Below are 14,504 nucleotides of genomic sequence, written 5' to 3' on the forward strand. Positions count from 1 at the left end.
GAAATTCTCATTAAATCAAAAGGTCCAGTATTCATTACCTTGTGCATCTGAGGCTAAACACTAAATATGGGGATCATCAAAGGAGGTTTAATGGGTTAAATTGAGAATATAATCTAATTAAAACATTAGACACGGCAAATAGTTCTTTGATATTCATCTAAAGGTTTCATTAAAACTGGGTACTTGAGATTTGTATGATAGATTATCAATTTTAAGTAGAGACAGCATCCTTGGTACTGATTCAAAGTGTCACCATTGTGTGGAAGCAGGGGAAATGGGAAAAGACATCACTGCCAGGTGACAGTTTAGAGATACAAGGTAAGGCCAACCAGGATTCATGATAGTGATTTTGATCACTCTCCGGATGACAAAAAAGAAAGCATAAGGATTAATTTAGGAGACAAATTTGCCACAGAGGAAAAATTCCACTTGGGGCCCAAATTGTTTGGTGTAGAGGTCTACAGTGGTTTTTTGCACTGGACATTCATTCTTTTTTTTTTTTTTAAACATTTAAATTAATTTATTTATTTATTTTTGGCTGTGTTTGTTGGGTCTTTGTTTCTGTGCGAGGGCTTTCTCTAGTTGCGGCGAGCGGGGGCCACTCTTCATCGCGGTGCACGGGCCTCTCACTATCGTGGCCTCTCTTATTGCGGAGCACAGGCTCCAGACGCGCAGGCTCAGTAATTGTGGCTCACGGGCCTAGTTGCTCCGCGGCATGTGGGATCTTCCCAGACCGGGGCTCGAACCCGTGTCCCCTGCATTGGCAGGCGGATTCTCAACCACTGCGCCACCAGGGAAGCCCCTGGACATTCATTCTGTTCTCTACTTCCTTCTCCTGTATAGACAGCTTCCCAAAGGATAACTGATTATACTTCGTGGGTTTTAAATTTCTGAAGGTTATTTCTCCCAGTGTCAAATTTGCACCATAAGGATATCTACTATTTAAGCATCTCTTGCAAAAGCTTGGGACTCTAGCAATAAGAGGTACTCTGAAAAGCCAGTCTAGCAGCCCCGGTATCAGGTCTGGTCTCTATGAGCTGCCAACTCAGTAAAGAAAATTTGTGAAATCTTATCAGATATTTCCAGGGTTTCACTAAATTTATTTGCCTGAAATGCTCATATCATTGTAATCCTCTCGACCTGTTAGAGCTGTTTAATAGCGGAAGACCATTTATTCAGCTTATTGAAAATTAATTACTTATATTGCCCAGGTTTGCAAGGGGACAATGAAAAGGCAGTGGAGAGGCAGCAAGGGAGATAAACCTTGCCCGCCAAATTCTTTTTTCTTCTCTTCATTTTACCCAAAGAGGCCCTATATTGAGTGGTAGAGAGAGCTGAAAAATCTGTTCATTTTGCATCTTATTGCATCTCGTACTGTGATGTTTTCATAACCTTTTGGGAAAGCCCCAACTTTTCAGTTATTCCACTGAACCAAAATTAAGTAACCAAACATGAAGAATGGGAATCTTTAAGACGAGAGAATAAAATGAATGAACGAATGAATGAATGAGTGAATGAATGAAAGAAAAACCTGCCATCCAAAACCTTTTGCTTTCCATTGAATGGATGTTTGCTTAGGAAATTGAGATATTTTGTATTTTCCCAGTACCCCTGTGAGAAAGATGTGTGGCTTTGCTTAATGAAGTTGAGAGGCGGAGTAGAAACAAATACTGTACTTAGTCTGGAGGCAGTGAGTTGCGGGGACAATTCTGAATTTCAGATTTTTAGCTATTCTGAGATCCTACTTCAGTATATTTTAAAAAGTGGAATAAATATCTAAATAAAATTTTATTAGAATACATAATTCTCCTTTTTTGCCTTTCTAATATAGAAATTTTGTCTGACAATATAGACCATTTCTTATAATGAGGGATACAGAGGGAGTGAGATAATGGATAAACAAAATCCACAATAATGAAAAACTGACTTTGTCCTGCTGTTTAAATCCTGTCTCACTGGGAAAACAACTAAAGAGGCAATGCAGCATTCATGTGTCCTTTTGTCTTTCTGTTTTTACCCATTAGGAATAAAAGTTATGAAAACTCACTTAGCATTAGGGAGAAGTCCTATGGTCATCCTGTAAAATACTTGAGTGTTAGAGGAAATGTGTATTATTCAAGATTTATTCTTACTCTGATAGAAAAAGATGATCTTTAAAAAGGCATATTTAGGGAAGCAACCTTAATTTTTCCTTAAGAACTTTATATTTTCAAGTGCAACTTCTAATATAATGGTAATATATGTTTTGAAGCACATGTTAGAGTTAGTTAAACTTGTCCTGGTATGTGCAGACTATCACCCAAATTCACTTCATTTTATGCAATTTTTCAATAAGTAATTAAAAAAGAATCCCTCCTGAGTTTATCCAGTCTGATATTGTAGACCATTTGCTATCAATTCAAAGTTCTCAATTAGCTCCAGTGTTGTTCTAATTACTGGATGTGTTTTCAAGCAACTCCCAGCTAATAACTGTTGGGATGAAGAGTCACTTTCTCGCTATGACTAGACTGTGCATGCTCATGCTTACTGTGATGTTTTGACAATGATTCATTAACCAATAATAAGGCCCCAATTGGAACAATTAGACATCGATGCCTTTGCTAGGCTGACCTTTTATTTTGTTCCTCAATATTGTCTTTTCTTGAGTTGGTTTCTAGATAACTCCCAAGAGACTCCTTACTCTACAAAGCAATATCATGAAGACAGCTGTCATTAAATTCAGCTACTTGTACAAAAGCTCCCTCTAGGAGGATGCTCTTGTTAGAAACTCAAGATGGAAAAACATCATAAAAGGAGTCTATGATAAGAGAGAATACATGATTTAAAGGTCCTTTATACCAGTTCATAGAGATTAGGGAGTTAGGCACTATGTCTTTCAATGGCTTGTATAACATCTGGTCAAATCCAGGCCCTCCATCGTTACGTCACTCAAGTTTATGGTTCCTTGTCTTCTAATAGGCAGATTATTTTTATTTCCTAAATATCTGAAACAGAAATATGATAAAAATTGATCACTGATCCACTCAGGTCTATAAAAGATCAATATTATTGTTAATAGTACAATTGCCTTTAAAGGAGGAGCCAAACAAGTGTTTGTCATTTACTGCTTTTGCAGAATCTCTACCGTGTCTTAGTATCGTGGTACCTTAGTGACATTCTGCTGGATCTTACCATTGTGGGATGACTTGGGGCCAGATGAAGCCTATTTTGATCTATTCTTTGATTTCAACCCCAAGCTTTCAGCAAGTATGTTCTATTTCTTTAGTCAAACTCATTTTAGGTGCTACCTGTCACTTTCAGTGTTTGTGTACAAAGAATTTTGATTGCTCTAGGGCCATATATACTGGATGGTAAAGCTTTGCCTTGAGTGTAAAGTTCCTGTGAAATGTTGTTTGATATCAACTGGATCACTGAACCTGCTTCAGCTGGGTGTGGGTTCTTAATAGTAGGTGTGAAAGTGCCTGAAGGATTTAATGCTTAGGCTGAGAGAAACAGTTAGGGAGAGGTATTTAAATGTTCTGAAAAAAAAATTGAAATAGTGTCTCTTTTATTGGTCAACATTTGAGTTGCATTGTAGATGTCTCTTACAACTTCATCAATGTAGTAATGAAGTTGCCAGACTGTACATGTTAAAAATGCAAGGTAGATAGTAATGCATATTTCTAAAAATGGAACTTAAATGATGGAAGTTCATGTCCCAAATTGAAATATATAATTACATCCTCCTTGCCCACACAGAAAAACAAGAACTCTATTCCCACAAACAAATAATCAAATAGTGCTGTCCTTGCTGTTGAAAGATTGGAGTTTAGACCTGGCTAGTCTCCCATTGTAGGACTGAAGGACTTCAGAGTCACTTATCCTTTCTTGATCTCCATTTCCTCTTCTGAAAAATTGGCACTTGAACAAGATAAACCCCTTCCAAGCTCTAAATTCCTTTAAGATAATTTAGTAGAAATGGAATGTTTAAAAAATTTACCCTGTCCCTTTAAAAATGAAAATATGGAAATGTCTCTTATGCATTATTTTTAGCTTCCAGAGCAAGTTTTTAAATATAGGGAAGTTTAAAAATGTAGGGAAAAAAAAATCATTCTATCTCATGTTTCTAGAAAAGTCTTTAAACATGTACCTTGAAGGGTCCTCTTCTTTTACAGATAAATTTTAGGAGCAGCTTGGGCTGTGATTTTCCTGAACTAACTCCTCATATGTACTATGATTTTCCAAATACTACTGAAACATGATTCTCCAGTTTACTGTTTATCTTCAGATACTTGTTATCTTTTCAGACTTTCAATGCTGTTTCCAGTATTAAGAAAAAGTTTTTTACAGGCAGCTTTTCTACCACATTGTGGTATATGTAAAATGTATACAATATAGGAATAAATCTCCAAAGCCAGTCCTTATGCCACCTGTATAGAGAAACAGATTTTCCCTAAATTATTGTTAAATGTGTCTATTTCTGGATGTAGCCATCTAAGAATGCAATGCCCATCTAGTACAAGCAAATAAGTAAAATTTAAATCCTAATTTAATAGGATTTAAAATAGTCCCAGGGACTATTTTAAGACCTGGGAATTTCACAATGTTTATGCAGTTTCAAAAGATTCTTTAAAAGGGAAAAAATATTTATTAATATTGACATTCAGTAGTAAACTAAGGGATGTTTTTGTCTGGAAGCACACATTTGATGATATTTTAAGATATTTTTAATGACAAGATGTTCAGCATATTTATACACTTGGAGTCAGCAGCTTTGAGAAACTGTCTCTCTCAGAGGTGCCCGAGTTGAGTGCTTTTGGACTTGGTGGATTTCTAATTAATATCTTGATGCTCTGTTAGAACAACGTTGAGATTTGTTTTACTTGAGTAGCACATCTAGAAGCACTTTCATTTTTAAAATTTTACATATAAACCCTTGGCTAAATTTAGAGATTTTTGAAATATTTTGGAAATGATATCGCAAAATTTACTGGTGTTCAGTCCAAGTTGAGTTCTTTTCAATAGAAACTGAAGTGTTTATAGTTTGTTTTTAATCAGAAAAATGAGAAAGAAACACAAGGAGATACATTTATTTCTGGGTAACTTTAAGAGTTTCATTATGCTAAGAAAGGGTAGCGATCATTTAAGAAATTAAAAGAGCCAATATAAAACCAAAAAGAAATCAAAGGATCCAGTATAAAACCAAAAGGCTTTATTCCCTAGTTCTTATTCAGCCCCAATATTAACTGATTTGAAAATAAATAATTAAAATAGTTTTTCTTCCTGGATATGGCGCCGTAATGTAATAGGGCCCCATATTTTAAATCCTGTGCGAAGCAAACATGGACTGCAGTTAGATGACGCTAGGTCATCACTCTCAGTGCAGAGCAGTGGGTTGGAGCTTCTCTTCTCCAAGTCCATTCCCTGGGCATCTCTGGTCATATCTTGTCTATACAATGTGAAGGGCTTTAAAAGCAGCCACAGCCTGTTTTTCCCTTTCATGTCTGTTCTGCAGTACTTCCAGCAGTGAGATTTCAGGTAAAATGTCTTCTTTTCCAGCATGGGTTGGATTTTTCTTTTCCTTTGAGGCTTGATCACTCAGATTTGAAGGTTTGGGTTTGGGGATGGTCTTAGCATATTCCAAAGCCTAAAAGCATAAAGATAAAATTTTATTTGAGATGGGAAGTGAACCCTGGATTCCTTAAATTAAATCTAGTCTTAGGAAAGGTTTATTGATAATGTAATTGGAGACTATTGCTACAATAATGTACTAAGGGATGGATGGAAATGGAGACCAAATGGAAAATACAAATAATGCAATATAATGCACAGTTTAAACAAAATAAATTAGCCACGTAACAAAATGCTGTGGAAAAAAAGAGAGTTGAAGAATGATATGTACAGTTGTGACTCTGGATATTTTCTTTATAAAACTGAGTTTTATTCAAGTGCTTGAAAATAGATTTCTTATGTGTTTGATCTATTTAGCTTCTGGCAGTCTTATTAAAACCAAACCTCTGTTAAGGAGATATTAACTGACCTTTCCATCCAAAGAGGACTTGTTACAGCTTGAGACCAAAGACATCACTGTAGTTGAGATAAAACTGAGTCTCCATTATTACACCAACTATTCTTGTTTCTGGGTTCTTACAACTCTGGCAATTATTTATTAGAGGTTGAAAATTATTTTTTCCTTTTCTTTAGCGTATCTATAGATACCTGGATACTAAAAAGAGGCAGTCTTTTTTTCAGTGATGTCAGTTCTGACAGGCATTACAATAAAAATGAGATTACTGAATATGATTTCTAAATCTGCCTTTATATGTTTTACTTTTTTAAAATTAACCATTTTTTAAAATTGAAGTATAGTTAATTTACAATGTTGTGTTAGTTTCAGGTGTACAGCAAAGTGATTCAGTTATATATATATATATATATATATATATATATATATATATATACACGTATATATATATACATATATATATGTGTATGTATATATATATATATACTTTTTCAGATTCTTTTCCATTATAGGTTATTACAAGATATTGGATATAGTTTCCTGTGCTATACAGTAGGTCCTTGTTGTTTATCTATTTCATATATAGTAGTGTTATATGTTAATCCCAAACTCCTAATTTATCTCTCCCCACCCCCAGTTTTACAGTTTAATAAGAGTTTCTTGAGAGCTAAAATGGGAATGGATAGTCTATGTAGGTCCTAGAAGGGGAAAAATCTCCAAAACAGAAAAACTCCAGACTTTTCAGTGTGTGTAGGTGACTTCTATTGGAATTTCTAATTATAGACTTGTTGCCTTGAATCTCTTCATGAACAAATAATGGACTGGAGAAAAAAGAAAAAGTGGCATCATGGAAACTCAATCAAGTGGATTGAGGTCTTCAAGGTCTGAGGAAGAAAGGCAATAGATAGAAAATATGAGAGTCTGTGAAAGAGAACACGAAGTACAAATTCCTAAAAGCACCAAAGGGTCACTTGTCCCTCATGCAAAGGGTCCCGTGTCCTTACTGGGACTGAGGCAGAGACTTGTACTGCAAACCTCGGTGTCTCCATAGAACGTATTTCATTCACATCACAACTTAGAGTTGGATGACTTCTGAGAGGGAGAACATCCTGTATTTATCATTTTTATTGAGTAGAGAAACCTATATAGTACCATCCCTTAGGAAAAATATAGAGAATGAACTTGAGAGAAACCAGTGAAGGACTTTCCTCTGACATAAGCACCCAGAGATGGCAAGATGCTAATTTCTTAAAACTTATTTAATGGTAGAGAAGGAAATTGATGGTTAATCAGGATTATTAGTTTTTTTCTACGAAATCACCTAACCATTGAATTTTTGTGTGAGAAACTCAAAATACTATACTTGGAGGAAAACATGTGGAAGACTAAAGATAACAGTGAACTTCAGGGAGAAAAAGAGGCTAACCTTCCAGCATCATATGTGTGTATATCATTTTTACGTCAATATCTGTGAATGATGGGGAGCCGCAGGAACAGTAGTAGCTAAATCATCCTCTGTGTTCAAAAAACGTGGGGAATTTATTGTCATGAGGTCACACAGGTTTCCCTTTAGTTCTAATTAAAAAGACAACTGCCTTGGTGAGAACTTCTTACCTTCTGCCGAGGGACAGCAGATTTATTTTCAGTCTTTGCTATTTGTGGCTTTGACGGGATGGATAGTGCCTTCAAGTTGTATTCCTTTACTTGTTTTGCATATTCCTTTTGCTGTATTAATTTCTGCATCTGTTCAGAGAAACAAAGTGAGGGTGACTCACAGGTCCTGCTAGATCGCTCTGTTCTCTATTTAAATTGACACTAATTTTAGTGAGCTGGGCATACAGTATCAGCCGCACGGGGGAAATGGGATCACCGCGTGTAAGGTGACAGCAGTGAAATGGTTAAGTTAATGTTTCTCCTACAAATAGTTTCTCTTGGGGGGGGGGGAATGTCACTGCAGTAGCACACCCAGTGTTCACTTAACAGTGGCTAAATCACATTCAGCCTCTTCTTTGTTGCGTTTACCCAATTTATTTTCATTTTTGCTTCCAACTTTGAACTCTACTCTCTTTTTATGCCTTGAGTGCAACTGCAGTTAAAACACATTAAATGAAGATCTCCTTTCACTAGAGGAAAGAGAATAAAGTGGATGCACTTTTCGTGGCTTGGGAAACTCTTACCCTGAGTGTCTTCTCTGTAGCCACTCTTCAGTATTATCAAGATAACTCTACTGGGAAAGACCAACGACCATATAACACACATCTCTTTTCATGTGCACGTGCCCCACTTTTCTGTTTGGGCCTTCAAAACTAACTAAAAGGTGGATACATAAAACAACATTGGCTGAGTAATTTTATTTTATGGTAGAAGGAGTGCCCGGGGCTTATTACCAATGCTATTTCAGAAGGGTCTCTATTCAGAGGGAGACACTTGAATTAGGACTTGGTTCTGGGGATATCTTTATCCAGTTTTGCTGTAAGACAAAGGGCAAATCCAATCCTGGAAATGCTATATGTACATCACACTCACTTTGTCTCTGATGGACTCAAGGTCAGGTCCGAGGCCTCCAAGCTTCACGTCTCTGTTCTGATAACCTTTCAGCTTGGAACTCTAAAAATACAATCAAAGAGACAGTTTCTTTTAAAGACTTGTATGTCCCCCACCCTCAAGTTGTCATAGCCACATAAGAAAGGGAAGAAGCAAAATGAAGAATGGCAGCCTGTGTGGACCGTGGGACAGTGGGTGTGTTTCCCAACAATTCTTCCATTTTAATGGTCGTCATTGATAATCGTTTCCTTGGTAATTTGTAGCTGGTGAGCTAACATGTTTGGACTTTTCCACTTCTGCAATAAAAAACATTGAAATTCTGAAAATTATAAATAAAAAATTTCAAGTGAGTAAAATGCTGCTTTGTTATTAACATTTTTGACATAACGGATACATTACTAATTTGCTGCTGCTGCTATGAGTAGTATGTCTAGTTTTGTACTGTTCACTGAACCAACTGATTTCCCTGGAAGAGACGATCTAAACGAATCAGGTAAGCACACTGCTTCGAAGAGAGGGCACCCTGTCTAATGTCATAATATTCAAAAGAAAGGAAACATTTAAGGGTTAAGATTCTAAGCAAGACCCACTGAGAAACTCATTTTATTCAGTGTGATTTTGGATATTTTGAAAGGTACAAATAATTTTATATGATAATGCTTATTACTCTTGAATATTTAAAGGGACAGAGTAACAGACTGTGGCTATTTAATTATTAAATTATGTCAGTTGAGCACAGTAACAGGCAGGAAAAATACTAACGCGCTCCTGACTGTAGGACAGGTTAAGATATTCCCCAAACTCCCACTTTTGACATGAAGTCTGACTTGCTACTTGCAGCAGATACCCAGTCTGAAGCAGCTTAGCTTTAATCATTCCACCAACTCACAAAAGATGTAATGTAAAGCATGAATAATTGCTTATTGCATCCCCATTGAAGTTCTTACTATCACCTCGAATAAACATCGTGGCTGTCACAGAAAAACAGAACCGAGTGTCTAGCACTGCAGACTGACACAAAGGAAAGAGTGTGGCCCGAAGGGGTCATCTCCAAACGCCACTGACTCCTTGGCAGGCTGAGCAGCTTCCAGTGAAGAGATGTTTCTCAAGGGAGAGCGATGGCTCCTAACAGAGTTTGTTCTGGGTGACTGGCAATCAAAAATCCTGGATTTACTTGTTAGCTTCAAGTAATCTTGATTGGTTCTCAGTGCTGTAATTTTGTTTGATCTCTTTCCATCAAAAATCTTTTTAACAGCTTTATTGAGGTAAAATTCACACACCACCAGATTCACCCATTTGAAGTTGTACAGTTCAGTGGTTTTTAGTATAGTCATCAAGTTGTGCGAAAGTCACCACAATCCAATTTTAGAACATTTTCATTGTCCTAAAAAGAAACCCCATACCCATTAGCAGTCCCTTCCCTCCCCCCACCTCCAGCCCTAGGCAACCACTAAGCTACTTTCTGTCTCTTCAAAAGGCTTTCATAGTCAAAGAATCCCTAGAATTTACTTCGATTTACCTCTTTGGCTGTTACAAGACCAAAAGGTCACAATGACACCATGCCCCCCCCCCAATTTTTTAAAATTAAATCAACAATAATAGTCTCATTAGGTCTCCAAACACAGGGGGAAAATAAAAGCATGTTTTCAAAAAATCCCCGGTGGGGTTTGCTGCTAGTCTTTGCATGAGATGCACACAGGGTGACATCAGCCAACCCTGGCTCTAGCTGACAGCTGACCAGACCAGATCTACCCCTTGGAACTGGTGTCCACTGGTCGTGGCTTTGGCAGAGTCTGGCATAGGATCTCCTGGTGGAAGGTTTCTGCCGGCCATCAATCACACGTCTTCTCAAGCCAGAAGAGTGACTTTTATTGTAAACGTGGGGCAAAAGGTGCCTGACTTGAAAATGACATTGACTGTCCCGGGAGGACTTGTTTCAACTCTGAGAGGTCGTGCCCCGCTGTGGGGGACACTGCGGGGCTTTCCTCCAGAACATTCCTCAGATGTGTAAGGGTGAGAAAGTTACTCAGAGATGGGACGGAAAACAATGCCTCAAATACTGGGGAACAGCAAGTGAAGGAAGTTTGCTCTGCGGTTGCTAAACTTAATCCAAATAAACCTCGTCTTAGAAGCAGTCAAGCAGCAACACCCGGATTTGTCTGTGACAACAAACACACGAGTTAATTACTGCAGCTCAGCTCAACACAGCTGTCAGAGAACTCCTTAAGCGGTTATTTTGTGGCAGGTTGCGGTAGATATTTTTATTACTGTTTGTCATCACTTGTGCCGTGTTAATCTCTCGCTGCCTGATGTCTGGATTCAGTGGCATGGACAATGCTGAATGTTCATAAATTGGTCACAACAGAACTGCCAGGAGAAGAGGAACGGTGCTTGGGCCTATTATCTTGACAAATCCTCCAATTTTTAATGTGATTCAAGTCGATTCCCTTGGAAACCACGAGATTTGCTTTGACTAGGAAATAGGCATGACCTGGGTAATGAGTCCCTCTGCCTGGGGCCCCCGGCTACCTGCTGTCCTATACAAATAGCTCGGTTCTAAATCATTTTAGCTTCTGGAATGGCTTCCCGGACAAAGAGTGCTTCTGTGTCTTTGTCGGATGTAGGCTGAAAGGCTTGGATGGAGAAAATGGATACGTGTGGATTGCAACATCCCTGAGAGAAAGCAGGAAGGCAGGGATTTCCCAAGTTGGAAAGAGGGCTTGGGAAGTGGGAAGTGGAAGTTCTCTTTCTTCCTCTTCCCTCCCCTCCCCGATCTTAGATGTCTCATGATACACACCATCACTGGGCACTGTCCTCTGCCTTCCCTCGGTAAAACACAGATTCAAACTACCAAGAGGAGAAGGAAGGGAAAGGAAACTAACATTTAGTTGATGTCTATTCTTTGCTAGGCACTAAGCTAAGGTTTTAATACATTATTTCACTTAACTGTCAAACCAAATCTATAAAAAGAACAATTCTGATTGTGTGTATGAGGAAATAGGGGCTCAGGTGAATTAATAACTTGTCTGAGTCACAGAGAGATTAGGTGATGAGAAATTAGAAATGGCTGAGTGTGTGACTTCCACTAAACCCTGCTCATTAGGAATTGTTAAAAGCTTGCACTTTCAACAATAATCCACAGTTGGCAAGAACCCTAACCCAGAAGGTTCTCTTCCGAGGTAGTGAGTTTGAGCTCATTTTTAGGCCCTGGTAACTCGTAAATTCCAGAGTGACAGGACGCCCTCACCTTGAAAATGTGTTGGTTCCTAAGCTCTGAATACATTTCCCTGTAGAAATAATAATACACACAGTGTCTGGCTTCCTAGTCCAGTCTACAAACCCTATTCCATTTATGAAGTACTTGAAAACAGTACTAATCGTACCTCAGATTAGGTACGATTAACTGTCAAGTAATGATGTTTTGGTGGAAAAATAAGTTACTTATGAACCCAGGAACACATTTCTTCTTATTTACTGTGAAACTGGGAATCATCCCAGCTCTAAACAACCAGTAGTGGTTTCCACAGCCTGGGCAAGAATTAGGTACCCCGGCAGGACGGAGGATGTGAGGGAGGGTCAGATGAGGAGCTCAAGGAGCCCTCAGGTCGGCGTGTGGGAAGGGGCGGAGGGAAGGACCCCGGGGTTGTGAGCGAGCTGGAGGCCTAGGCTCTCAGGTGGTGGCAGTGGGCTGGGGCGTTTCATGTGCATCAACCTCTGAGGTTCTATCTCAGGAGGATACACCAAGCTGGTCCTCCTTTTCTTCTCTGCAATATGACCCACTGTCATTCTAGTCCAGCTTTCCCTTCTTCTCTTCAAGGCCACCCTTTCCTTTTTTTCTGAGGCTCCCATGTGGGTGCCCACTGACTTCACGATCCCCTATTCATGGAGTGCCCTGCATCTGCCCTGCACACCACAGCCAGAGCAGTCTTTCTAAAACATTAATCTAACTGTGGTTAAAATTCTTCCATGCCCCCCGCCAACCCCCTTGCCTCCCCACCAGCTGAGGGATTAGAGCCCTCCTTCTTCCAATGACGAGCAAGATCCTCGAAGACCCGGTCCCCGACCTCCTTCTCCACTGTCACCTCTCAACACTCAGCGCCTCCCACTTTGAGTGACAGCAGCCCTGAAATGCATCAGTTCCCAGCATGCTTTGTGTTCTCTCAAGCTTCAGAACATTCGCTCACACTGGTCCCTCCGCCTGAAATGCTTTCAGTCTTCCTTCTTTTGCTAACTCTCAATCATCCTCTAAGATGCCTCACGATCACCTCCTGAAGCTCTGCTTGACCCGCAGGTGGGGATGTGTCCTCCTCTGTGTTCACTGTGCATCTCTCTCTCTTTTATTTCAACATGATACTGCTGGGGAAAGGGCGTGGCTCGTTTGCTATACATCCCAGCAGCTGACACAGTTCCTGGTAGGAATTCAACACATATATGTTGAGTTGAACTAAGGATGGCTCCGTAAATCTGCCTTATAGTGGACGCCCCGCTGGCGTCCACTGGTCCCCCGGCTGCTGGGAGTGTTGTCTGCTATGGCTCACAGTCGAGTCCCTCCCTAAGAACTGCCCTCAGCCAGATGGGGCGGCTGTGCCCAAAGTTACAACCCTCCCCCAGAGACAGTCAATAGCCAATGGCTGATCCACGTGGGGGAACATCTGGGTTCCTTGCCTCTGAAGGGCCATCCCAACTTCAGAACCCTCATGGGCTTGGCGGAGGCGTCCTTTGCACCAGCCTCAAAGCCGCCCCTTCTCCCTCACCTGGCCCTGCTCCCTCCCTCCCCGACAGGAGTGGTTCCCCGGTAACTCTCTTGCTCACAGATCTCCATTTCAGAGTCTGTTCCTGGCAGGGCCAATCCACGACAGGACTATTGCTTCTAGCCAGTAAACTGGGCAACTATTTCCCTGTTGCCCAGTAAAGCAGAATGCATTTTCCAGCCTTTTCCTTACTATTTGACACTAGAAACAAGTGATCTTTCCTGAGGGGTTTTTATTGTTTGTAACAGTAGAGAAACACAAAGGACATAAAAACGCTCCTTCATTTCTTCCTGGAAACCTTCCTCTTTGCCTCCCACCCCCATTTCCCTTATTTAACAAAGCAGACCTGATGGGAAAGACCTAAGTGCACAAGGGTGCTAGTCATGGTGAATCTTAGGTAAACACAGAACTCAGTAAAGCAAACATTTCAGAAGAAAGCTCAGTCATTGGCTGGCTGTCCTGGGTGTTTTACTGCAGGAGCTGAGGTGGGATGAAGGCTGAGAAGGGGTGGGGACTAGAGAGGAGGAAGGAGGGGGAGGAGGGAGGAGCACCAGCAGCATCCCTATTCCAGGCCCGCGATAAGGAGAATGAAAATCCAGGTCCCAGTGTATTAGCAAAATAAAAGGTTAAGTAAGTAAGATGCTTTTATTACCTTAATGCTGCTGCTTTTCCCATGCTTCTTCCCCTTTTCCAGTTGAAACAGATAGCCTTCAGAATTGCTACGGCTAATTTTCACTTGGTTTCTTTGGCTTCTCTCTGAACTGAGTTGGGATTCACTTTCCACCCTTGACGGTATGGGTGGAAGCGTGACGCCGGGTAAGGCCCCTTCGTGGGGATGCGCCTCAGTCAGATGCATTAGGGCTTGCTGGTGCTGCTCCATCGTCCGGGTGAGCCGTGAGTCTGGGGAAGCACTACCAGGTTGGCTCTCAGAGGAAGAATGGAACTTCCTTAAAGGAAAAAAAAAAAAAAGCTCCAATCTGTTAATGAAACCTAGATACATAAGACTTTTAGCATAAAAGTCTTTATGAACCATTAAGTTGATGCCTTTATCACTCCCCCAGTCAAATTAATGTTCTTTAGCTTAATCTTTTCATAAATACATTAATTTCTTAATATCCTCTATTTTTTCTTTAGGATATTCTAGCTCTTGCTTAGAACTTTCATTTAGTGCATTCAGAACAGAAAAAACATCATTCTGAAAAATC

At 39.9% G+C, this 14,504-nt stretch overlaps 1 protein-coding gene across 3 annotated transcripts in view; it reads right to left on the reverse strand.

The window, feature by feature from the left end:
- Window positions 1-5,169: 5,169 nt before the first annotated feature.
- The window catches only part of JHY (junctional cadherin complex regulator), a 64,345-nt gene continuing 55,010 nt past the window's right edge, over window positions 5,170-14,504 (reverse strand). For 2 of the 3 annotated variants that reach the window (XM_082410875.1, XM_082410876.1), the window contains 4 exons: window positions 13,952-14,246; window positions 8,531-8,611; window positions 7,619-7,747; window positions 5,170-5,626 (listed from right to left, as the gene is read on the reverse strand). In XM_082410875.1, coding sequence (XP_082267001.1) covers window positions 5,429-5,626; window positions 7,619-7,747; window positions 8,531-8,611; window positions 13,952-14,246 — 703 coding nt within the window. In that variant the 3' untranslated portion in view covers window positions 5,170-5,428. Of the gene's footprint in view, window positions 5,627-7,618; window positions 7,805-8,530; window positions 8,612-13,951; window positions 14,247-14,504 lie in introns of all 3 variants that reach the window. The other variant, XM_082410877.1, reaches the window with a different exon arrangement.

Source organism: Balaenoptera physalus (assembly GCF_965194825.1).
Source record: "Balaenoptera physalus genome assembly, chromosome: 10".
NCBI classification, from domain to species: Eukaryota; Metazoa; Chordata; class Mammalia; order Artiodactyla; family Balaenopteridae; genus Balaenoptera; species Balaenoptera physalus.